Raw genomic sequence first — 26,838 nt, 5'->3', positions numbered from 1 at the left:
GTTCATGCCTTATGTGATGATTTCTATTGTTGAACAAGGCTTGTGGAAGTAATATTGGTATTTGAACATTGAAGAGCGTTGGCTCAAGTTGTAAAATAATTTGTGGAAGTATTATTGGCAATTGAACATTATAGGGCATTGGCTCAAGTTGTGAATTGAGTTGTGAAGTAAATGTGAAAAAGAGAAGAGGATTATGATATTGTCTCCCTTGCCGGGATGTTGTTGTTTTAATGTTATCTCCCTTGCCGGGATGTTATTGCTTTGATATTGTTTCCCTTGCCAGGATATGATTGTTGTACTATTGTTCCCTTGCCGGGATTTTATTGTGATTTTATTGATTCCCTTGCCATTATTGCTTTGTGATTGTTGTTTGGGTAAGGAAGAGTGTTAAAACACGAAGGGTGATGTCGTGCATGATATTTGTGAGAGAGTGTTAAAGCACGAAGGGTGATGTCGTGCATGATATTTGTGAGAGAGTGTTAATGCACGAAGGGTGATGCCGTGCCGCACAATGTACAATTCCGTGCCTTTATATGAGTGATAATGCACGAAAGATCATTCCGTGCCATGATTATGTGAGGTAAAAGCACGAAGGGTGATGTCGTGCCAATTATATTAATTTTTATGGTGAGGACGAGAGTAAAAGCACGAAGGGTGATGCCGTGCACTTGTCTTTGATTTCCTGATTTCCATTGATAATTGAGTTATGGTGTCTTTACATTTAACTGTTGGTTTCTGTTGCTACTTGTTGTTCTCCGCAGTATGATTTCCCCTTCCTATCTTTAATTGTAAAGTTTTGCCTTTATTTTCTGCTATAGATTATTAACTGCACATGTTTAATTGGTAGTCTGGTCCTAGCCTCATCACTACTTCGCCGGGGTTAGGCTAGGCACTTACCAGCACATGGGGTCGGTTGTGCTGATACTACACTCTGCACTCTTTTGTGCAGATCTTGGTACTGGAGCATACGGACCTTAGCTTTGGGTTGCTGCCTTCGGTCTATTTGGAGACCCGAGGTAGTCCTGCAGGCGTCCGCAGGCCTTGGCGTCTCCTTCTATCCTTTCATTCTGTTTCTTCTATGTATTTCAGAGACAGCGTTGTATTTATCTTTCGGACCATTATATGTAGTATTCTTAGACAATCTGTGAAATTGTGACACTAGTTCTGGGTAGTCTATATTTAAGGAATTGTATTGGTAATACTTAAATGGTTATATTTTGTTCTTCCGCTTATTTAATTCCGTTGTTTATATAATGTTGATTCATAACTGTTAAAGGATTTAAAAAATGAAAAAAGGGTAAATAGTTGAAATGATTGACTTGCCTAGCTACCACTAGTAGGCGCCATCACGACTCTAGAGGGTGGGAAATCCGGATCGTGACAATAAATGACATGGATGGACTCGTACTAGTTCTGATTTTTCACCCTTTTTTTGGGGCAATGCGATGCATTGTTTAATTCTATAGGAACAACTGATATTCTTCTCTCTTTCTTTTTTTTATTACGTATCATTTTATGTCACGTTTTGCATTTCACTCAAAAATCACTTTTGGGAAAAGAAACAGTGTATTTTTCAAGAAAATGGGACCCTTTTCCTCTAAAAGAATGAGTACATGAAAGGAAAGAAGCCAAAAAAAATGACCATATTCAATAAATTAAATGATAATCCACGAAACTAATTAATTGAATGTGCTAGGATACATTGTTTAATTTGAAATATACGTACTTATTTTGCAAACATAATTACTAATTACTTAATGACTGTCTTGTGAATTTAACTGGATGGCGTTTTTTATGTCTATTTTTTCGTTGTCTTGACAATTACAAGATAAAACAACTCGACCTATTCAAAAGGTCTTTGAATAGAACCTCCGAAATTATTAGGAAATGTAACAAAACAAAAATTTCTTTCTAAAACCTCAGCTATACCAAAAACATCAAACCTTCTATCATTTTCCTTTCCATCTTCTATATATTTTCCTTCAATTAATTGATTCTTCAACAACATCGTCATGGTTTCAAAATGGTTGGTCATGACGACCTTTATTTTCTACTGGATATTGTTCATTTTATCTCTCTTGGCCGCCATTGTTCTTGTTGTACTTATCTTGTATCATTTGGTCGAAGGTTTCAAAGGACTTGTAATATACATACGAAGGACAAAGGATGAAAGGACTAGAGCTGTACGTGTTGTGGATGAATCACAATTCAAGGATGTTACAAACAATGCCGTGCATTTCCAAGTCTGAAAACACCAATCTTAACGATGAATATAATCGGAGTTCAATTCTCACTGTCTCCTGCAATAGAGAAAAAAAAACGAGGCATGAACATGACGACGTTTTTATGTTGCATGCATGGTGAGATAAAGGAATTTTCTCAGTTTTGGCATCGATTAGGCCTAAACCCTAATTTTATCGGGGAAGAATTCTTTGTGAGGAGAGATTGTAACACTGATTTTATCAGGTGGATATAAATGTTATGTAGTGTTATCAATTTCCAACTTCATTGTATATGCGTTAACTAACATGTTTGATTCTTTTTTTTCCCTTTTCTGCTACCTTACATGATATTTTTCTTTTCATACGAAAAATCATACTGTTATCACTTCGATCATGCATTGAAATTAAAGGAAATTTGTTGGTTAACAGAGCGGAACAAATATATTCAAACTCAACTAGCTAGTTTGAGATTATGAAGCGCAATTGATTGATTGAGTATATAATATTGCTAGTTATATATGGTTCCTAGAGTAATGTGTGATCGTGTTGAGGTTGGTTGATCTAATTAGTGTATGACTTGGGTGATTGCTTTATTCATTTACTTCGATAACCCTGTCTCCGTATCGCTTTGAGCAGGAGGTCTACGAGAAACAGTCTTTCTAACTTCACAAGGCAAGGGTAAGGTCTGCTTACACTCTATCCTTCCCAAACCCTACTATGTGGAATTATATTGGATTTGTTGTTATTTGATTGTTGATTATGGGTGATTGTCAATTAATTGGTTGAGAATATACATTTCTATTGATATCCTTGGGGTGATTTTAAAGTAAATCTAGCTACTCAATATATGACTCATAAAAAGAAAGAGTCCATTATATTACTCAAATGGTCATTCAACTATCCCAAATTATCTCCTAAAGTCACTTTTCTTTCTTTTGTAACAACAAAGTCACTGAACTGTGCCTATAGCACTCAGAAGGTCACTCAACTAGATTTTTCAAATTTTAGATTGTCAAATACCTATTTTACTCTCTAAATTATAAACATTTATCTTCTTTTTATTTTTTTAAACTTTTTAATATTATGACTTTTCCCTTTTTAATTTATATTATGGACTTACCTATAGAATAAATAAATATTAGTTATAAGTTAAAAAATAAAAAGTATTTAAGCATATATAATGCTGGAATAACAAAATAATGAGCATAGTAAAAAAATTAATTAGAATAATTTGTTCGTAATAATAATTTTAGTATTAACAACAAAAATCCAAAATTTTATTTATACAATTCAGAATGAAAGAAAATAAATGTTGTAAAATATATATTCCATGCACATAATATAAAAATAATTATTTAAACAAAGGTATTTTTATAATATATATTATATATTCTTGAAAATTATGCTCAATTATATTATATATTTTTGAATTTTTATAATCCTTGCATAATTTTTTTTAGTATATACAGTAACACTTAAATCCTTACCAATCATGAATTGGGGGGTCAGCAAATCCTCTCCGGTCTTCAGTATAGAACCATCCAGTAAAGTTCATGTTGGATTCTTGCGACGTGTCTGATGTCGGACTATAATTTCACGTTCTTTGACGTTATTTACCTTACTTGTTCGTTGTATTGATATGTTATATTTGAGTTTAATTGAGTTTATTTTATGTGTAAAAATATATAAATATAAAGTGGAGAAAAGTTATAACTAAATCTTAGTTCTTTATATAGGATTCGACTTCGGACTTATAAATCGATATATATTTGTAACGACCGTTAGACCTTACTAGACATATTTGAGCGTGATCATAAAAAATGATGTTGAGATTCATTTGTTGCTAAAAGATTAAGAAAGAAAAATCTTTTTGAAAAAAAAAAAAAAAAGACAATATTTTGTCCTTGCTTCCTTTTACATAGACACATAACGTGGCACCCCTCAGATGGAAAAGGACACTATCCACTGCAACCAGATGAACCAATTAGACCAACAACAACAACACTTCACTACTATGCCGGAAATCTCCATGCCGTCCGGCTGCCGGAGAATGCCGGCGTTGGGTTTTGGCACGGCAGCAGATCCTCCTGTGGAACCAGAAATTATTAAAACTGCAGTTCTGCAAGCAATTGAGCTTGGCTACAGGCATTTTGACACAGCTGCTTTGTACAATTCTGAGCAACCACTTGGCGAAGCCATAATTGAAGCAATTAATGGTGGTTTAATTCCATCTCGGGAACAGCTCTTCGTCACTTCAAAGCTGTGGTGTAGTGATGCTCATCCTCAACATGTTCTTCCTGCCCTCAACAAGACTCTACAGTAAAATTCTCTTGAAAAAATCGATTCAATTATCTATAATTTTATTTTATTTTTTGCTTTAGTGAACTACTCAATTGCTAATTAAGTTTTCTCAAATGACTTACTATCTCTTGGACTCCGTCTAGACTTATAGCCTGTTTGGCCAAGCTTCTTTTTGGCCAAAAATGCTTTTTTTTTTTTTTGTCAAAAGCATTTTTGGCAAAAAATTGAGGTGTTTGGACAAGCTTTTGGAAGGAAAAAAAGTGCTTTTGAGGAGAAGCAGAAACAGTTTTGGAGAAGCAGAAAAAAGTAGCTTCTCTCCAAAAGCACTTTTTTGATAAGCACTTTTGAGAAAAATACACTTAGAAGCAGTTTTTTAAAGCTTGGTCAAACACTAATTGCTGCTCAGAAGTGCTTTTCAAACTAATTAGCCAAACACAAACTACTTCTCACCAAAAGTACTTTTGAGAAAAGCGCTTTTAAAAAAAAACACTTCTCAAAATAAGCTGATTTTTGCAGCTTGGCCAAACGGGCTATTAGTGAGAAAATAGACCACAGGGGCAAATATGAATTTATAGGGGAGATTATGGGACACGTAAATTTGATATTTTATGTACATATTTTTTAAAATTGATATAATTTTAACTGTTGGTACCTATGTTCCTAGAAGGCTGAATGATGCACTTGGCTGAAGGTTGAGTTATAAAATTCTCACTTAATATATTTTTTGCTCTTTTATTTTTAGTGTCGTACCTATGTACTAGAAATCCTAGATTTGCCTATGCACAGGGGAGGAAAAAATCAATTAGTTCGAATTAGTTAAGTTTAGTCATGTTAATATGTTTACTTTGGGTTATATATATGTATCCTAAGGTTGTACCAAAAAAGAAATAGTATGTATTTAGGGGTACTATGCCTCGATCTCAAGCTAGTTGAAGTCGGCTTTATGAGTCATCACTATCATAAACACTCTGTTTGGATTCATAATATTTCAATTCTCCGTACTTAAGAATTATCTAATGCTAATGATTTTCTTATATACTCTAGTGGTTATATCTCTAATATACTAAGAGTCTTCTATGAAGCATCTTCTCAGAAATTTATATGTCAATAAAAAGTATTAGAGAACTTTTAGTCCACTTTCTATTTTGTGTAGTATTGTATTGAGATGAGCTTAAGCTTAAATGGAATGACATGATCAGTAGGGAGCCCTACATGTAACTGCTAAATCGGTGTTTGGACTTGTGCAGGAAACTAAAGATGGATTATATTGACTTATATCTGATACACTGGCCAGTGAGTTCAAGGAGTTTTTTAGTCCTCTAAGAATTGTGAATTGCAGAATCCCGTGAACCATCAAGTTTTTGAACGCAAGTTGCACCCGAAGCCATTAGGCCGAGGGCATGTCTGCCTGGGCTTCACGCATCGCGTCGCCCCTGCACACCGCCCAGATTTTTATACAACTACTTCACCTCAATCCCACGCTAGTCAGGGTCGGTCATATGAATCATGACCATCATAAACGCCTCTTTTGGGTCCATAACATTTCAATACTCCGTAGTTAAGGATTATTTAACACAAGTTTTGTCTAATACACTCTAGTAGTTATATGTCTAATATACTAAGAGGCTTCTAGTATATCTTCTCAGGAATTTATATGCCAACAGAAAATATAGAGAACCTTTAATGGTTTTTCTAAAATTGTGTAATACTGCACTTAGATGAGCTTAAGCTTCAATGGAGTGACATGATCGATTTGGATTCATATAACCAGTCCCACTTGTTTGGGTTTGAGATGTAATTGTCATTGGCCAATTAAAATTAGTTTTTGGACTGCTAAATTAGTTTTTGGACTTGTGCAGGAATCTAAAGATGGATTATATTGATTTATATCTAATACACTGGCCAGTGAGTTCTAAGCCAGGAATTCATGAGTATCCAATTAAAAAAGAAGACTTTCTTCCCATGGATTTCAAGTCAGTCTGGGCAGCAATGGAAGAGTGCCAGAGACTTGGACTCACCAAGTCCATTGGAGTTAGCAACTTTTCCTGCAAGAAGCTTGCTGATGTTCTTGCTACTGCCGATATTCCGCCTGCTGTCAATCAAGTATGTTAATCAAATACAAAACTTGAGAAGTAGTAATTGTGTTAGAGAAATTGAGTGAAAAGTTATGTTGTGAAAAGATATGACTTGAGCTGATCTTGATTTGAAAGGTAGAAGTGAGTCCATGTTGGCAGCAAAAGAAGCTGAGAGAATTCTGCAAGAGAAATGGAGTTCTTGTTGTTGGATACAGTCCTTTAGGATCCATGGGTACCTTTTATGGAACCAACAGAGTTATGGAATCTCAAGTGCTGAAAGATATAGCGAAGGCCAAAGGCAAGACTGTCGCGCAGGTATTCTGAGATGAGTTTAACTTAAATTACACTGGTAGTGTAAAAACATTTTCATTGTCAGGGTGTTAACTTTTAAATCTTTCTGTAGTTTTAGTTACTTTTTTTCTGCTTTATTATATGGCACACATGAAATACTTAGAGATGTGCAAAATTCAGGTTGCTTTAAGATGGGGATATGAGCAAGGCATTGGTGTGGTGGTGAAGAGTTATAACAAAGAAAGAATGAAACAGAACCTTGAGATTTTCGACTGGTCATTAAGCGATGAAGAGTGCAGGAAAATCAGTGAAATCCCACAAAATAGAGCTTGTCTTGGTAAGGATTACACCTCTCCTTATGGGCCTTACAAGACAATTGAAGATCTCTGGGATGAAGAACTTTGATAAAATCATTTTGTAGTATCAAGTATACTGTTCCTGTAATTCTTCTTCTTATATCTGCCTCCCTCCTAATTGGGGTAGTCGTACATATTTATAAAGAAGATAGATAAAAGAAGGGACAAAGATTTGTCCTAGAAGTCTTTTTAGTCTTGTTAAAACTCTACATGCCAATAGAAAACTTACAGAAGTTTGATGCCTGATAAATTCTTTTACAATATTAGATCGAGCCGGATTCAAATGGAGCAACATGAACAGTGAAGATTGATATAGCCGGCTCAACCTTGAGATTTGTCCAGTTCATTGTTATTGTTGTAACTGTAGGAGTCTTTTTTGTCTTGTTAAAAATTTATATGCTGGTAGAAAACATAAGAGTACTTTAGTGCTTGACAAACTAATATATTTATAATATAGCACCAAGACAAATTTAAATGGAGCGACATGAACAGTAAGCTTTATATAGTCAAGACAGATTTAAATGGAGCGACATTAACAGTAAGCTTTGTATAGTCAATTCCACTTTACTTAGGATTGAGACGCAGTTATATTTTGATAGTTGTTCTTTATCCATACAAAGATAAAATGGTCAATGTTTCTCCAGAATGTTTTGCTTAAAAATCTCATGCTCAATTACTTAAAGAATTACTAATAAAAGGTAAATAGCTCACCTTTTTAAAGAAGTAGATTGTATAATATTAAGCTAATAAAACAATCAGCTGACCACAAGAGTTCCAGGTCTGTAATAATATCCAAATAAGAGTTACAGGTCTCAAATAATATCCAAAAATAGGAAAATTACTTTTTTTTTGTCCCTGAAGGAACAGGAAAATCACATTTACCCTTGATAATAAAGAACATAGTACACATACTAATAACTACAATACTGCCCACTTCCTTGTACGAATAGGAAATGTAACAGATTGCATAAACTAACACACATGCATTACTAGAGCATCCCACGAAAATATGCTAACCTCGTTTGACCTTCATTGAAATTTAAGTTGGTTCCCAGCTGACAGAAAATACACAGAAATCCATCATCAAGGCTGGTCCAACGCTTAATTGGAAAGGTTAAAATACAGCAGGGAAATCATTTAGTATATAAAAATTAAAGGAAATGAGTCAATAACAAATAAAATCGAAGAACAAAATAACAGAATTCAGCAAATCTTAACAGGAATTGCTCCAACATTTAGTCCACATTCAAGTCAAGATTCACCAACTCACATACATCTATCTACAACGAACAGATATCAGAACAAGACTCCGAGGTGTTGAGTCCATAACTTATTCTACATTATTTCCCATCTATCATCCATCATAGGCTTAAACATCTAAGAAGCTACAATTTGCATGAACTATATACAAAGATTGATATTTCATGTGAAAACGGAAGAACAAACATAGTAGATAATCTGATACATGCTTAACCAATAGCAACCCAACTAGATTCCGTGGGATATACTGATACACGAGTTTAGTCCAGATTCAACAACGCACGGGCCTCTCATAATTTGGAGGTAAAGAAGGACAGTTCTCATTCATGTTGGCATATGGCTCCAATGTGTTGTACTGGGGCAGTTCCATTTGGTATTCGCCAAGAATCTGGCAGAAAGAGACCTTATTGTCTCCGCTGTTGCACCAACTCGGAAGGCGTGTCTGATTATCTTCGAAAATTTTAAGCGTGTATGCATCTTTTATCTGCAAGCAGTAAGAACGACTTACCATCACTAATTGGGTGACAGAATGGAAGTTTTTTCTAACAAGACGAGATTAGACAAAGGCTTTGATACCCACAGTGAACTCCGTTACTTGAATAGAGTTGGAAATAGGGCCAAAAACTCCTGCTTCTTTGTACATTGCTAGAATGAAGGCCACGCATGTAGTGGATTTCCCATCACTGTAGACCCATTCATCTTGTTCTGGGATGGTCAGCAATTGATCAAATGTTATCCCACGTCTTTCAGTTTCAGCAAGAATACCATACAAGTCCAAATCCTGTAGGAGAAATATCAACTTTACATATGAAGTGATCTTTACAGATAAAAAACTTGAATGGTTCTGCAGAATTTAGAATCTGCGATATATTTAATGCACTCTCTGTGTGTAAGCAGTTATACTATGATATTGAAAGTGAAAGTTCAATCTGCGATATATTTAATGCACTCTCTGTATGTAAACAGTTATACTATGATATTGAAAGTGAAAGTTCAACCAACTAGTCAACTTGAACTAAAAAGGAAGCTTTCTGAAGCAGGCTTCAATTTATGATGTTAATCTTATGCTTGCTCAAGGCTAAATGTCTGAATAAAGGAAGATCATCTATAAAATACGGCTCTATACTGTTCTCAGAAGAGTTATGGAGTATCTCAGGTGATGCAAGCTGACCAAACAGTACTGTCATTCAAAAAAACTATTATAATATATGTATGAACTGCTCGAACTAAAAGGACCAAAGGAAAAAATCAGTATTTAGGAGGGAACTCATAAGCTGTGTTTATCAATGGAATCAGCGGAATGAGCCACCTTCTATGATTAACCATTACCATTAACTAATAGCTAAGATGTTATACATGTTTCCGTTGAAAAGATTCTAACAAAAAAATATAACATGTTCAGTTACCTCAGTGCCAAGTCTCTTATTCAGAGCTTCATTCCACATGTTAGCAGCATATGCTGGCTGCACTCTTGTCCACATAGACATGACAGAAATCACCTGGCAACAAAAGTCTTCTGCTGAGAAACCACACTACAGTTGTCCAAGAGTTCTATTCAAATGGAAGAATGGTAGTGGTGACCAATTAATATTCCTTCAATTTCTGGTATTTTCATTTTAATTGACTTGCTTTTTCACTTGTTGTGAGGAGCTTATTTTATCAATGGTTCTTCGGGGAGGGGAACAGTAATAACGATAGATCCTTCTGAACTTCAACACTGGAAGATGTTTCTTTTATACTAAGTTGAGGTATTTCCTAGAGAGTGATAGCCAAGGATAGGATATGTGTAGGTTAGATAAGTCATTGGTGACTTAAGAATCTTAGCGTCGAGATTGACGAACATGTAGTAATTCACCTAGTTCCTAGGAGAACATAAACATCCATTGCTACTTGCTCATCATCGTTTATACTTTTAAAAGGAACGGAAGGGAGACATACCAAGTGAGCATCAAGAGGTGGAGGGTAATTATCAGCTACTGTGTCAATCCAACTAAAAATCATGTTATGGTAACCATATGGTTTCCCGGACATTTTCCGAGCATATTCCCATGCTGCGGTATTATTAAATCTCGCGCGCACTTCAGGATGTAACGGCAACAAAGCAACTTGTGGATTAGAGTCATCCTTAAGTGTCAATTCCCACCATTCATCCCAAGGGATAACCGCAATAATTTCTTCACCCTGCAAAGATATAACACGAGAATCAGTTAACCAAGATTAAGCAGAGTGAACATACCAAAACAAAGATATGAGAATGTTACCATTCATGCTATTAAATTGCAATCCCTTTACACGCTTTAAAAGCTAACAATAAAACTGAGGGAGTCATCCCTCTCTCCCTTCAGGGATAGAGAGGGATAGCACAATGAGGTATAAGTAACTCATCAGAGGTGAACTGCTATCCATAAGAAAAGTTGCATAAAAGTAAAGGAGAGCATACATTAACTGAAAATTTATTTATCAGACACGGAAATCCAGTTCTTTACATTTTCCACTACTGTTTGTCCATGTAGTTTAGTGGAAAAATACATAGATTTTCTCTTTTGCTCACCTTTTCATTTTCATGTCCAGATTCACCAACCCAAAGATTACCCAACTCATCCTTCAAACAAACTGCTGTATGACCAGCAAAGGCACCAGTGACCCACTTCTCAAGAGTTTCAAACCCACCCCACCGTCCACGAATCTTTGACAGAGCTAGGAAATCACCAGAATGAACATCATCTGGATTAATTGTTGTCCGCGGATGTGGGCGTTTCTCAAATGTCGCTCCCATGCGCTTCTTCAGAAAAGCGAGGTTAGAATTCTGGCCCCATGCTGTGTTAGAAAACAGGGGTAGTACATCCACCAACGAAAGCAAGGTCCCGAGCATCCCTGATGGCATGAGAAACACAGAGATTCCATGTTGCTTGACCTGCATAAAAGTTGTTTAAAGGTCAACTGTAAATGTATGGACATCCATTGGAGCTATACAGAAAAAAAGGCTCAAAACGAGAGCATACATATTCCATTTCAGCAGGTTCCTCCCATGACTCAATTTTAAATGTGTGATCGTGGGCCGAAAAGTAGTAGTCCCAGGTTATCCTATAAGGTGTAGCAAATACATACAGATCCATACACGTCCAGCTGTGTGCTGCGCCTGTCTGCAAAGTGGGGTAAATGAAATCTGAAATACAATGGTGCCAATGATGTCTTATCTAAATAAAAACGGCATAATAGAACAAGAACAAGTACATACAGATACCCAATTTTTTCTTATTTCTTTCTTAAGGTGTTAAATCAGTTATCACTTGTTAGTTGTTATCACCCCATTGGTTCCTATATATAAAAACATCTAGGTGTCAAGTGCAGAAACATCATGTCATCTCGAATATTAGATGCTTGAAGACCACAAAGTGCAAATCGTCCAGCATTATTCTGTTGATAAGAGATGAACTATCAGCAAGGAACCTAGGGAACACCATCCATAAATGCAAGTAACTAAAGCTCACGAGTGCTCAAACTCCTGATCACCACCCACCCACTCACCCCCAAAAAAAGAAAGAAAACATCCAAACTCATCAACGAACATTTATAAAGCCTCCTCCCAAATCATCATCTTTCTACGGTCTCCTTCAGTTACAACTCAAACTTATTCGGCAACCTGAAATTATGGTTAAAAGATGCTGAACTTAAATAAAGCTACTTACTCTCGAATGAAGGTCTGCTCAAAACTAGTCAAACCTATCGGGATCAACAACCACAAATGAGAGCCTACTATGAAATTCCGAGTGATTGGATAATGGTCAAAATTATGCCTGTAAGCTTCAAAAAGAATGCAGGCGGAAGCTTGCAGAGGTGGATCTAGAGATGAGGATGGATATTGTGAGCAAAGGTTGATAGTGTCACTGGTATGAACATCCAAAAGTATTTGTGAAGTGAGCCACTAATACCTTTAGGGGCCGTTTGGTTGGTGGGATAAGGGATAACAATCCTGGGATAAAATGCAGGATTATTCTATCCCACGTTTGGTTATGGGTATTAATTAGTCCTGACTCCTGCGACACTTTGTACTAAAATGGTGGGATTAGCTATCCCATATAGAAGGTGGGATAGCTAATCCCATAGAATATCCTTGTTTATCCATCCTAGTACCAAACGATCCCTTAGGTTATCGAAAGGCAGCTAGCCATAAAGGTATACATGTTCAGTGCCAACAAATAGGTAAAGCAAAAACTTTTATTAGGGTGAAGGAAGCTGGTGATGATCATTGGAAAAATTGACAGTTTATCAATAGTTCCAAAATAAAGTGGAGACAGGAAGTTGACACAAAGAAGACAGTACAGCAGCTCTCATTAAATAATTGGTCTACAGGCTTTTTTAAAAAAAAAAAAAGAAGAGCATTTTCCGGTGAGTGGTCAATGTGAAAGAACAGGTATGGCGACATCTAAAATTGAACAGGATGATATCTAAATTGAATAGGAGGACAGAAGTTATAACTGAATGTTCATAACAATCTAGCTTTCTACACATGGTGATAGTGGATCCACAAAAGAGCACGCTTCAACGGCCCTTGCATCCTAACTTTGCTTCAAATGCTAGAGCATTTAGAAACCTTGGGACCGAAGTGCATACACATACATTTTTTTTTTTTGATAAGGAGCATACACATACATTTAAGCGGCTGTGGGAATACAAATGCTGACAAGTAGTGAGCCACATTCCATCTTTATTCTTGTTCTCAAGTGGCTCATGTGATAGAAAGACACAGCCCAAAAAAGCAGCTTTCATAAATGGAAGGAACCTGACTTTCTTGGCGTACAACTGATTCAAAGATATTATTTCCTCCTCCTTCTACACCCTCCTCCCGGGCAATGGCAAGAATGCAATATTATTTCCAATACTAACAACAATAAATCAAACTTTTTGTTACATCAATGTGACTATCATCCTAATATGAAGCATTCTGTAACTGTTTTTTCCTGATGACAGTGGTGTCCAGGCCAGCTTGCGTATACCTCGACTAATTCCACCGGGTACTTGCTACCTCCCACCAGCACAGGTACCGGGCGCACCAAGGCTTAAGCAGATAGGAAGATAATGTTTTTTTACCTCCACTGGGGTTTGAACATGAGACCTAGTATTTTTTCCCCACCAAGCATTCTGCAACGTTACCACTAAAATTAACACCTTCCTCTTTTCTGGACCTTCTAGTTCAACTATTTTGTACAAATTTAGCTTCCAAGCATGAAATTCTTAGTCTTCCAACACCCCACTCCCCCAAGCCAACAAGAAAACTTCATCCGACAAACTACAACAACCATATGTATCTTACCAGTAAATACAGTTATAAATCAACGGAGCAGAAACTATATTCATAAAACAGAATAATGAAGCATATATTTAGCTCGCAAGCATGCAATGATTAGTCTTCCCAATACCCAGTAGCGGACTAGGAATTTTAACAAGGGTAAAAAATTGTAAAATGCAGCATCTTGTATTTTTTAACCACCTTTTCCACCACACTAAAAGTTGTTGTTTCAAGGGGATTCAAAAATTTGTATATAGTATATACACAAAATATTTGTGTTTACCCTATTGCACTGTGTAATTTTCAGATAAAGGGGATTTAATAATCTCTTCCTCACATGTGGCTCCACTTCCACCTACCCCCCCCCCCCCCCCACCCAGATAATTTCTACCCAAAAAGTTGGACGTCCTTCATCATCTTTAAGCTATTCCTATCGCCATTCATCAATTAAACATCGACCCGACCAAAAATTACAAGTAAATACTAGTACTCTGCAAATCAACTGACATAAATTAAATTCACAAAGCAGAGCTATTCCTAGCACCATTCATCAATTAAACATCGACCTGACCAAAAATTACAAGCAAATACCACTCAACAAAATCAACCGAGCATAAATTAAATTCACAATCCACAAACCGAGAGATGGATAGTGGCACCGCCAATTCCGCGATCACCAGGGCCCGTAAACTCAACCCTAGCTTCATTCTGAAAAAAGCAAGCTCCTTTCCAACTAATAGACCCATTATTGGGAGCAAGTGATCCAATGTAAGTGGGCAACAAATCAACTGGGCTATGTAGAGTATTTAGCACAGGCCAAGAAACCTCACGTGGCAATACAGGGAGTACATCCTTCACCCTAAATGGCATTTTTAATGCATCCCCAAAACCTAATCCTAACCCAATTAACAATATCCATAGCAGTGTTAAAGAAGACAGTTTCAGCGTCAGATGCATTAGTGGGAGTAGTGAATTAAAGAGTAATTTGCAGTTTGTCGTTGATGATTGGGATTTTTGGGGATTTTGCAGAATCGATTTAGGGTTCCATTGAAGGAAGAGGATTGAGTTCCAAATTGTTTTGGGGTTGGGATTGTTGGAAAGGGGAATGATTGGAAGTAGATAGAGATGTAAATATTGGGTCCTTTTTGTTAGGTGTGTTGTGTTATAATTGAAGTGGACATTCCTGAATTGTTAAGTACTTCTATTTTGGGAACTCAAAAGAATAAGTTTGATGTTGGATAAGTTTGATAGAAAATTTGGAGATTTTTGTTATTCAAAAGTAACTAGGAATTTTAATGAGATATCACTCTGCATTATTTTTTGATGAATTAAATAAACCTGGATACTTGAATAGTTGAATTCTAAGAGATTAATTATATACCAAATTAATTTATATATAATATATATGTTTTTATACAAATATTTATTATTTAATAATATTAAATAATGTGTATTCTTAATTTAATTTTTTTTATTCAAATTGAATTGATTGATTTGGTGTAATCATCCAATATGAATAAGAGAAGGGAAAAAATGTGAAAGACCTTATAATAGAGTAGCTCATGTCTGTCAAACACTTTGTTAAATATAGAGGAAAAGAACTATCAATTCAATTTTACTTTGAACGAGAGGCGTTAGTTATTCCCATCTGTTTTTTGAGTCACAGTAAAGTAAAATGGATCGGACAACCATTGTAGTTTTTGAGAGTGAACAAAGGGGAAATTTATTTTGGACTACATTCATTAACTATTCTTTTCTTTTAATTAAAAAAAATAAATTGGAATCCTATATGAATCCGTTCCAAATCCAATAACGACAAAGTTAAAATTCCATTTGCAGAAACTTCTTTTTCCTTCCAAAACTTATTAAATTCTTTATGTTACTTTATTCCTGTAAATTCCATGAACTTTAGACCTATCTACGTCATAGAATTTCAATGATAACATCACTCTAGAGAAAATATAATAATCTTCTTTCATCAATATACTATCACTTATTATACGATTGGAAAACAACCTCCAATTGGATGCATTCTTACTTTCCCTAATTTCAAGAAGACTTCAAATTTAAAATGTTAAGCACGTCGTTGACTTTCTCTTTAGTAATTCTCAAGGTTAGTGCACGCTCCTGTCTGTTTACTTGCACCCTCATCTTCATTATTAAATTATTCGGTTAATTAATAACAAATGCGATAACCGGATGGGCAAGTAGTGGACAAAAGTTGACATATTTGTGTGTGTGGAGGGGGAATACAGAAAGAATTTTGTATAATCTATACTATATTAAAAGCACGAAGGCCCTAAGCGAAATGTCGTTCGCCTTTTTTACCCTTTTAAAATAGAGTTTATTATGAGCAAAATAGTCATTTGATTATTTTTCTAATATTTGGCAATAATTATTTTAATTGATTTCCTACTATGTAGGAGTAGTTACCTTTTAGGTTTAGTTTTTTTTTTTCCGTCTTTTGTTTGTTAATGAACTAGGAAGTTTTGTATATTTCTGAGTGTTAAATATCTCCTTTTAGGTTTAGGAGGGTAACGATATTAAATTCTTGCAATTCACACTAGGTTTCGTTTGTTTTCTAATTTCATTCATATTTAGATTTCTCCTTTTAGGTTTAGGAAGGATTTTTATTTAATAAAATAAGTTTTTTTTTGTTAATAAACTTTGGATAAATTAATTCTTTATAAATATATGTTAGGTAAAACACGTGCATTTTGAACTCAGTTTAGGAGTTTTTATTTTTTAATAATTCTTTTGTGATTTGGAACTGCACTTAATTTGACTTTTATATAATTATTTTTTAATAATTTTTTTGTGATTTGGAACTACACATAATTTGACTTTTATATAATTATTTTTCTGTTTAGAATTGTACACACGAGTACGAAAAGAAGTACAATTCCAATTGTCATCATCAAAACTTTGTTGTTCAGTAGCAGTTACAAAATTAAGGGTTTTTATGTTCTTTTTCTTTGACTTTGAGCAAAAAGTTTTTGTAGTTGAATTTTACATTCACATATTTATATTAGTGGTTATATTTTACAGTCACGCATTTGTATTAATAGTTTGTATTCACGTATTAGCAACATGAAAAAAAATCTATTTTTTATAAAATTAAAATAAAACCAAAATGCGACGAGTAGTGGGATCCTGATCAGCTAAGCCTTGGCTAAACCTTGGATATCCAAGTGGATTACCTCTGGGAGTTAAGTCGAAGATCACAATGGTCTTGTGAGTAGTTTTCTTTCATAATGTTTTCTTATGGCCTCACCTCTGAAACTCGAGAAAGCTGCCTACCTTTCTTTCAATGCTTTAAGATAGAAGTACGTCGAGTGTAGGGCTTTCACAATCTCCGTCCAGACGGATTTGATTGCTTATTTTATTCCTTCTCTGTTCCTGGAAATATATCAAAATCAAGGATGTTAAAAAGACAGAGTCAACCGATAGATCAAAGAGTTATTTTTTCTAAAGCGGCATTCTCTCTTCTTTGTATCTTTAATTGAATTATGAACTTCAGGTGTTTAAATAGTTCAAGCAGAAATAATAGCTGAACCAGCATAATAAAAAAGCTAGCAAAAAGGCAGGCTCATAGTCAGATTCGGCCAAATAAAGCAGTGTTCTTGCATCTTTGAAATCGACTAAGCGTTGCACGATTAGTGTTGGGTTTTTGTTGTATTTAATTAATATATTAAATACTTAAAAAGAGGGTGAATGGGAAATGGAGGAAAATGAAATTTTGAGTAAAATTTTAAGTTTCCCCCTTGGCAAATGGACATTGTCCCATATTTGAAGAGGAAGAGATTTTTTATGGGTATATAAGCAATTGCTCTTCCTCTAGCTCTTAAAGAGTTGAGAAGAAGGCAAGCCTCGCGCCTTCGCCGTCGTCGTCGCTCGCTCGGCTACAGCTACGGCTACGGCTTCGGCTTCGGCTTCGGATTCGGATCCAGTCAAATGATCGATTGATTGATTAACAGAAATGTTATTAAATATTTATTTTAATAACAGAATATTAATCCGTTTTTCTGTTTTGGTAACAGAAAAGTAACTACCCTCTTCAATTTTCCCTCTTTATTTTTCCTCTTTATTGTTGAGTAAATGGCCATTTATGTAATGGCATTTATGCTGTGGCCGTTTCGGCTTCGGCTTCGGCTTTGGATTCGGATTCGGTCAAATGATCGATTGATTGATTAACAGAAATGTTATTAAATATTTGTTTTAATAACATAATATTAATCCGTTTTTCTGTTTTGGTAACAGAAAAGTAACTACCCTCTTCAATTTTCCCTCTTTATTTTCCCTCTTTATTGTTGAGTAAATGGCCATTTATGTAATGGCATTTATGTTGTGGCCGTTTTGCATAAACAGCCATTCTGAAGAGTTGCATCTCTTCAGATTTCAGCACACCAGTGTGTAATTCGTTCTATCCTGGGAGGAAATAATCCATAACCTTGGGTACTAGGAGGGGATTAAATTCCTATAGGAAACACTGTGAATTCAGTGTGCTCGAATTGGTTTTATGTCATTTCTGTTTATGTTCATTTCTGTTTATATTCATTTATATTTTCAGAATAATTTTACAAATACAGTCTACTAACAATTAGTAGTTGAATTTTGCATTAATGTTTAACCAATACATCTTTATTTTGGTGTTTTTGATCGTGAATCTTGGTTGAACTTGACAGTCTCCATATTGAATCAGACTTTGTGCTTCAACCTTTTGTCAAGCTATTTCTTCTACTATATTCCCATGATCCCATATAATAAACTACAATATAACTAAAATATTTGACGCGGTACACACGTGCAACGCACGTACACTAAAGCTAGTCTATCTGAATAGTGTAAGGTGAACAAAAACAAATAAACTTGCATTAGCAGTGTAATACAATCAATGATCACGCCCAACTATGCCTTATAAAAAGGACTCTGCGGACGTTGCAAATATAACCCGAGTATTACGCCCAGGGTCGAATCCACAGAGAGTTAACCTATCAACCACTATCTTTAGACCAACTAATTCTTCAGAACCAGCTTCCCAAATATTCAAATCTCAGTTGAGTGTTCTTTAACAACTAGCTTGCAAGTAACTAAATAGCTGTAAACTAAACTTATAAGGTTGTAAACAATTATGAGGAAAAGCTAAGGCAATGATTTCCCCTATTGATGGAATCCCTTCTGTTTATGCTCATACAAATTTACCCACACATCTCTATCAATCATGAACGCTAATCTTACCGCAAATCTCTCCCGAGTAATCACAGTAATTTACTATTGTACTCTCCCGAGATACACTAGCTTACTTTATTTAGCACGATTCACTTTAGATTACACCCAAGGCTTCGTTATCCCTAATCCCGCCTTTAAACCCGCAATTATAGATTTCTCTAATAATCTAGGAGTGGTGTTGTTCAACAATAACCTAAATATGCACTCTTTTCCAAGTTATGCACACTAAATAGGCACAGCTAATTGAGGATCCTGTCAATTAACTACAACGAACACGAAGTTGAACAAATAGAGCTTAAACTAGCAATTTGTATTCACATAAACAAGAAGTTCATCACCCAATAGGTTCCATCAAAACCTTAGACGAGGAATTTAGCTACTCATGGCTATGGGAAAATAAACTAAGATTGAATTCATCATAAAAATCAAAAGAAAAGAAGAAAGAAGTTTAGAGTACTCTCTCACAATGGTTTTCCTTGCTAAGAAGCCTAAAAAATCAATACATGCCTCTCTGGGGCGAAGTCTAATGTTTTAAATAGGGTTTAGGTCTAAAAATCCCGTAATTGACACTTTGGTCCCTGAAGTTTCTGCGCCTGCCGCGGTCGCGGTAGAACCGCGGCCAAACACCCTCGCGGAATCCTTGAAGTTCTGCAGCTGCTTTCCACCGCGGTTCTGCCGCGGTCGCGGTGGAACCGCGGTGGACCCAGTGCTCTGAATCTTCGGCCTGTTTTGCATGGTTCACTTGGGAAATTTCACAGTTGGCCTCTTTTTCATCAATTTTGACTCCAAAACTGCTCCTTAGCCTTCCTTATACATATATCACCTGCAAATCATGAAAAGCATTAATAAGAGCATTTTGTTATCACTTTTAACATTAAAACTACACAAGAAGGTGATTATTTAAGGTGTGATTATAGTCAAATTCACCTATTATCAATCAACAACTACGTCTCAATCTCAAATAAATTTGGGTCGGCAGTAGCAGTATAATAGACTCAAAAATTTTAATCCTTAATCTGCTATCATGTTTTAATATAGTCGAACCATTGCATCCTTGAAGGATCTTAAAGCTACTTCAAATCCCAAAGATGAAGCAATTTGAGTAGCATGGAAGAAACAAGGCACTGTCTTCTACTGCAAGGGGTTGCCTAAAAGGATTTAATTGGATCTGCAAAGCAAGAAACAAGTTCAATATAACGAAATGACTTAGAAGCAATGTACACCTTTAAGAACAAAATTTGGAAAAAATTTGGTGGAGAGGCGGGTTGAAAAAACTAACAGGAACGATAGGAGAAGCGTTAGTCACTGAGCTTGTGCAACTAATTGCTAGATTACAAGCTTCTTCACAGTAATCAGAGAAAAATGCAGGAACTTTGATCTCCTTGATAAGCTCCTGGATGAAAAGTTAAAGGACAAACAAAAAAGAAATACATTCAGAAACACCAGACCTGGCTAGCTTTATGCACTGTTGCAAAATCATAAAGGTAAAAGCTGACATATTAATCTCATGTCGATCCTGATATACACAACTAAGCACCAGATGGACAAGCTGAAATGAAGCATTGAATTCCAATGACTTACAATGGTTGGTAACCAGCTTCTGTAAGCAGCGACACCAGCATTTGGTGCGATAATTAGATTAGGAGGAGAACCCTGTCAAAGCTTACAACATTAGAGTAAAACCCAACCAAAGAAGGAAATGTAAGAGCAAAGGCAAATGCTGTTTGAACGACCTTGTTGAGATTTTTATAACAATCATGATAATAACCAGCATGAAGCTTTAATTTAATGGCTGAAGTTCCGCTTGACAATGATGTTGGGCCAAAACTCTCAGTCGAACATTTACCTTTGCAGTTGGTCTCTGTACAATGAGCATAATCACGAAGTTCAATTCTCTCGCCATTCCTAATCATTAAAAAGCAAAAAAGCGTGATCTATTAAAGGTACCTAGAGCAGTGTGACTATAAATAATCTGCAAAAGATAAACAAGATACCTATGAACTTTGGAAAATACAATAAAAGAAAGTTAGAAGTTAGTGTGAATGTGAAGTATCATATAGTCTAACAGATAGAACATTATCAGGTTACCAAGGTTTCAAATGATGGATCATGTCTAGTAAACTGGCAAGGACCCCACTCTAACCACTTTTCTGTTAGCATCATCTGCAATCATTAGATGTGTAGCAGTCATATATTCACTGAAGATGACTGTGGCTTATAGAGCCCAACCAAGGGCGCTATATCAAATATCTATTGCCTCCCAAGTACATCTTTCTTTTGTAACCTATTTTTTAAAGTTCTTTTTAAACTTCTTTATTCCAGAAGCCATCAATTTACGACCCCCTTTTTTCCCAAATTTAAGAGTCTTCCATGAATTAACAATGCAAATTATTTCCTTTCAGCAGAATGAGAACCAAGTGTCTTTAGTTCGCTAAAGTTCCGTCCACGAAAAGATTATAAGTGCAGTACTAGTTACTGGACTTCACAATGAGATTACTCTCGTTTCCTGCTGTAAGTCGTATAGCAATAACTTTGCAAATTAATTAGAACTTGCAGTAAAAAAGAAGTAAACCAGAAACATGAAATAAAGGAGGGCAACCAAACCTTTCTTCTGGAATTGCAGGTCCCACAAGATCTATATACATTCGAACACCAGGAAAAACTGCATACAGTTCACTGAAAGCAGCAAGCTGATGAAGCTCTTTTTCAGGACCTTCACATTTCAAACAAGAGAAAGAGCTCAAATTTCGTATGAAAATAATGAGCCCTTGAAAAACTAGCTCCAAAGGTGATGAAGAGTGAGCAGTGGTGTTAGCGCTAAATGTCATTTGTCAATTTTTACGGTCAGAGAGAGAGAGAGAGAGAGCCTTGTCTATGAAACCCCGTACCAGAGCTCAGAAGAAAAGAGAGTACCTAAATAATGTATGCGTAGCTCATTACTTATTTCAGGAATCAGGTTCCCTTGAACTGCCAGCTTAATGGCCCAATACAGCGTCAATGGCTGGAAAAAGCAAGAGAAGGATAGCACTACAAATGAGCCAGTGAGTTTCACAAATGATTTCTCCAAAGATAGACATTTTTAATAGCTTCACAAACAATTCATACATCTTGGTCATATTGTCAAAGATCATATAAAAACAAAATATCCATATATGGAATGACTATATGGAAGAAACTACAATATAAAACGGCAAAAGAAGCATATTGCCTAAGTAATACGGCCACTACAAACCCATTCATTTAATATTTGTATACAGCCAACTTACCCAGTGAAGTAGTACGGCAACAGGAGAATATAGCGGAATGCACCTCCATTCATAATATTCCTTCCAACCACTAAGTAGCTCTGGTAATACAGTGGATGGCTCTGCATGTGAATACTATTATAAATTTGCATCCATGACAAGCATTGCATTCATGTAATGGTCGCTTAAAAAACTGCAAGTACCTCTACAAGGACACATTTTACTAGATAAGTTCCAGCCTTCAATGAGCCTAGAAACAAAAATTAAGGATAAGATTCCACGTGTGACTTAGGTTATAAATATTTCTTTATATCCGCATAGCAGCAGAGATCAAATAAAACGTTTTAATTCGAGAAAGACATGAATAATGCAAAGAATAAGTTCAAAATATAATACACAGAAAACTTTATCTATGACAAGTACAAAGCTTGATTATAGACAAATACTACTATATACAAAAGAACATAGGTAGTAGGGATACAAATATGGAGTTACTTAAGTTCACACAAAGAGGATACATAACCATCCTCTTAGGCACTGTAAATATAAAGGTTGTTATTAGTTAGGCTCAATGGCGGAGCTAGAAGCCGACCTACGGGTTCGACCGAACCAGTAGCTTTAGCCCAAACTCTGTATTTGTATTAAGAAATTCACCAAATATGTACAAAGATCGCTATCCTAGAATTTAGAACCCATAAAGTTCAAATCCTAACTCAGTCTCCGGTTAGGCTTAGGCTGAAAGAAGATAGGATCAACAAGATTACATTTTTTCATGAAAATAGAAACCAACCTTGAGCAGTTCAATGTTATAGACGCCCCACAGCTACATTCAGACATCCACATTCCTACACGGTGAATTCCCAGTTTTATCAAGAATGAACACCTTGTCATGCGTTTATCACATACCTATAATTAAAGCACCACGAGTATTTACCTAAGATACTTCCATGAATAAATAGTAAATATATTAAATCAATTTTTTATTCACATGTTACCTGAACAGTAGCTTCTTCAGAAAATGTAAAAGGGAAATCACTCACAACATGAGCTTGCTTCATTTGCTGTTCTAACCTTTGACACTCTTTCTTGTGTACATTCAAGTGTGCAACCTAAAAAGAGAATTAATAAAATTATCTCTTTGTTTCCAGAAAGGAATTGTACTACTATTATTTGGAGAGTTAATTACTCAATTGGATATGAAACCTGGTGAGAGATGGAGCAATAAGCGACAACTTGACAGCGACCGCAACGTCTTGTAGCCGGACCGGAACATGGGGTTCGGCTTCCGCTGCCGGCGCAGTCCATGGTTTCCGACCAAATGCGACCGATGGGTTGATCGGCAGTTGGAAACGAAGCCCACTTATATCTAAATGACAAAAAGAAATAGGCCCAATGGACCTGGGTATCCATCCTCAATTAGCCCAAATAGGCCCAATAGGTACGAAGTGTTTGTCAAACACAATTAGACCCCGGAAGAAATTCAAAAATAACCATATTTACAAGTGGTCATTCAAAAATAGCCACAGTTTCAAAAGTCATTGAAATTTATTCACTTTTCATGTAAAGATAAATATGAACGAAAACACTCTTCAAAATTCGGAAAATACTCCAGCAAAGTATACTGGAACTCCAAATTCCAATATATTATACTGGAACTCCAATATACTATATTAGAACCAGTAAAGTATATCGGTCCAGCATAATATGCTGGAAGTTCATGCACAGGTGCACCAAACTCTAGTATAATACGCTGGACCGGTCTATGTTGCAGCAAAATAGTGGCTATTTTTCAATGACTTGGCAAATGCTGGCTATTTTTGAATGGCCAGTCCGAAAACTGGCTAGCCGTGCTATTTTAACTTTGACCCTTTAAATTGAGCGAATGACACAAATAGCATACTTTTGTACCACTATTGATTTTTTGATTCCGACAATAGATGATTTGTGAATATAGCCCACTGCCAGAATTTTAAGGTACACTCCTGAAGATCGTCAGAATTTCTGGTCAAATCAGTGTGATCACTGTAACACTCAAATCCTGGTGGATGGTGATTTTCTGGTGCTTCGTGGCCAAAATATAAATGATGGTTTTAAAAAAGATCCAGCCAGCATAATTTTTCCTTCAAATTTCGTGAACTATCGGTTTATTCCTTTTGGTATTAATTGTTTAGCAAATGACCTTTTTTTTATTTCTCTTGTAATTAAAGGACCTTTTAAACTACGGTCTAAAGATTTTTTTAGCAAACTAAAAATCATATAAGAAAATATTAGACCATAATCTAATATTTTTGTAAGTTATTATAAATGTTAGAACATAATTTAATATCTCGTGAACAAACTGAGAATTATATGAACAAACTTTAAACCTAAGACCATCTCCAACCCTAACACCAAATTGCACATCAAAATGGTGTAACACTAAATTTACTCCGACCATTACACCATTTTTTACTCCAAAAAATAATATTTCTTCTCTCTCTTCTATATTATATTATTATCTTCTATTTAAATTTCATTTTTTATTTCCTTCAAACAAATTCTATCTTTTTTCTTTTTCCATATTCATTATATATAATTAACATTCACCACTTATATAATCATTTATTACAAAATTATGTTAAAGGATAAATCAACTAAAAGTGAAATCATTGATAAAAGATAATTAAATAAATATTACATCATAGTCAAATTTAATTAGATATCTTACATTTGCATTTTTTATTTTTAAATAATGGTTATATTTCTTTTATACAATTATAATAATAATAAAATTAACTTATAATTTTATATAAATATAATATATACAAAAATTAATATATCAAAAAAATAGGATATAAAACTAAAATTACAAAGATCTTAATATAAAAATTAATTATATACACAATATATGATAAATTAAAAGTCCAAAAAATAAAAAGATGAATAAAATAATAATAAATCAAATTTGGTGTGATGAATAGTGTTGTACCAAATTTGGTGCAATAATATTCATGCACTATAATGGTGCAAGATTTGGTATTCCATTGGAGCAAAAAAATACCAAATTTTACACCAAATTTGGATTTGGTGCAAAATTTGGTGCAGCCTTGGAGATGGCCTAAGTCTGAATTATCCGAAAGGATAATTTCCAGGAGATATCTTTGTACAGTTTTTTAAAATTTAAACAAAATCTAAACACCTTCTAAAAAGGGGACATTTGCCTCAAATTTCTTTACAAAAGATATATCTTAATCTTTTACAGTTTAATTTAAGCTGATACGCGGAGATTCATTCAATTTAAGTATTTAACGCTATATTAGAGTACCTACGAGATCTAAGATTTAAATTTTATTCTCATCCATTCAAATTCTGGTGGAATTTTGGAAGGATGCAGGCCGGGCAGTCTTAGAGTGGCTTACTAAATTATTTAATGTCATTTTTAGGACGCAGAAGATGCCGAATGAATGGAGATGGAGCTTGATGGTCCCGATGTACAAGAATAAAAGTGATGTCCAGAATTGCAATAACTATAGGGGTATCAAGTTGCTGAGTCACACTATGAAAGTTTGGGAGAGGGTGGTGGAGAGGAGGGTGAGGAGAAGTTTGTCTATTTCTGAGAACAAGTTCGGGTTCATTCCAGAGCGGTCGACTATAAAAGCCATTCATCTTGTGAGGAGACTGGTGGAGCAGTATAGGGAGAGGAAGAAAGACTTGCATATGGTATTCATTGACCTTGAAAAAGCCCACGACAAAGTCCTGAGGGAGGTTCTATGGAGATGTTTGGAGGTTAGTGGTATCCTAATAGTGTACACTAGGGTGATTAGAGATATGTACGATGGTCGGGTGAGGATTATGGGAGGAGACTCGGAACACTTTCCTGTGTTGATGGGGTTACATCAGAGATCAGATCGTAGCCCATTTTTGGCGATAAATGTGTTGACGCGACACATCCAAGGGGAGGTGTCATGGTGTATGTTATTTACAGATGATATAGTGCTGATTGACGAGACATGTTGCGGAGTTAACGCTAGGCTGGAGGTTTGGAGACAGAACCTAGAGTCTAAAGGTCTCAAGTTGAGCAGGACTGAAATAAAATACTTGGAGTGCAAGTTCAGTAAGGGGACGCATGAAACAGAAGTACACGTGAAGATTGATACACAAGTCATTCCAAAGAGAGATAGTTTCAAGTACCTTGGGTCTATTATCCAAGGCAACTGGGAGATTGATGAGGATGTTACATATAGCATTTGAGCGGGGTGGATGAAATAGAGGCTTGCATATGGTATTTTTTGTGATAAGAATGTGCCTCCAAGACTTAAGGGCAAGTACTACAGAGTAGTAGTTAGACCGACTATGTTACAAGGTGCTGAGTGTGCCAGTCAAAAAAATTTATGTCTAGAAGATGAGAGTAGCATAAATAAGGATGTTGAGATGGATATGTAGGTATACCAGGAAAGATAAAATTAGGTATGAAGTTATAAGGGACAAGGTGGGAGTGGCTCTTGTGGAAGACAAATTATGGGAATCGAGGCTGAGATTATTCGGGCATGAGATAAGGAGAGACATCGACACCCCGGTTAGGAGATGTGA

The 26,838-nt window shown here is 35.5% G+C and overlaps 3 protein-coding genes across 4 annotated transcripts; 1 reads left to right on the top strand and 2 right to left on the bottom strand.

Moving 5' to 3' along the window:
- The first annotated feature begins 4,058 nt into the window (after nt 1–4,058).
- On the top strand, nt 4,059–7,488 carry LOC109243613 (non-functional NADPH-dependent codeinone reductase 2-like). The gene is made up of 4 exons (XM_019410568.1): nt 4,059–4,541; nt 6,383–6,626; nt 6,734–6,913; nt 7,070–7,488. Exons 1-4 carry the CDS (start codon nt 4,168–4,170, stop codon nt 7,292–7,294), a joined length of 1,023 nt encoding a protein of 340 aa, XP_019266113.1. The 5' UTR covers nt 4,059–4,167; the 3' UTR covers nt 7,295–7,488.
- Nucleotides 7,489–8,406: 918 nt separating this feature from the next.
- Nucleotides 8,407–15,001, bottom strand: LOC109243612. The gene is made up of 7 exons (XM_019410567.1): nt 14,435–15,001; nt 11,508–11,648; nt 11,057–11,419; nt 10,444–10,686; nt 9,912–10,004; nt 9,086–9,286; nt 8,407–8,989 (listed from the first exon to the last, which is right to left on the bottom strand). Exons 1-7 carry the CDS (start codon nt 14,750–14,752, stop codon nt 8,777–8,779), a joined length of 1,572 nt encoding a protein of 523 aa, XP_019266112.1. The 5' UTR covers nt 14,753–15,001; the 3' UTR covers nt 8,407–8,776.
- A 4,802-nt stretch (nt 15,002–19,803) lies between these two features.
- On the bottom strand, nt 19,804–23,601 carry LOC109243609 (zinc finger MYND domain-containing protein 15). Of its 2 annotated transcripts, none has more exons than XR_002070585.1 (12): nt 23,473–23,601; nt 23,265–23,378; nt 23,060–23,175; nt 22,473–22,519; nt 22,291–22,391; nt 21,938–22,025; nt 21,629–21,737; nt 20,758–20,929; nt 20,606–20,677; nt 20,304–20,417; nt 19,952–20,192; nt 19,804–19,847 (listed from the first exon to the last, which is right to left on the bottom strand). XR_002070585.1 is itself a non-coding variant. In XM_019410566.1 (12 exons), exons 1-11 carry the CDS (start codon nt 23,572–23,574, stop codon nt 20,100–20,102), a joined length of 1,128 nt encoding a protein of 375 aa, XP_019266111.1. In that variant the 5' UTR covers nt 23,575–23,601; the 3' UTR covers nt 19,807–19,847; nt 20,069–20,099. The 2 variants fall into 2 exon arrangements, 1 of the variants encoding a protein (XP_019266111.1); XM_019410566.1 differs by having other exon boundaries at nt 19,807–19,847; nt 20,069–20,192.
- Nucleotides 23,602–26,838: the final 3,237 nt, after the last annotated feature.

This window comes from Nicotiana attenuata, unplaced genomic scaffold, assembly GCF_001879085.1.
Source record: "Nicotiana attenuata strain UT unplaced genomic scaffold, NIATTr2, whole genome shotgun sequence".
Classification (NCBI taxonomy): domain Eukaryota; kingdom Viridiplantae; phylum Streptophyta; class Magnoliopsida; order Solanales; family Solanaceae; genus Nicotiana; species Nicotiana attenuata.
Note: the sequence above shows the minus strand (reverse complement) of the source record. Positions and strands in the feature narration are given on the sequence as shown.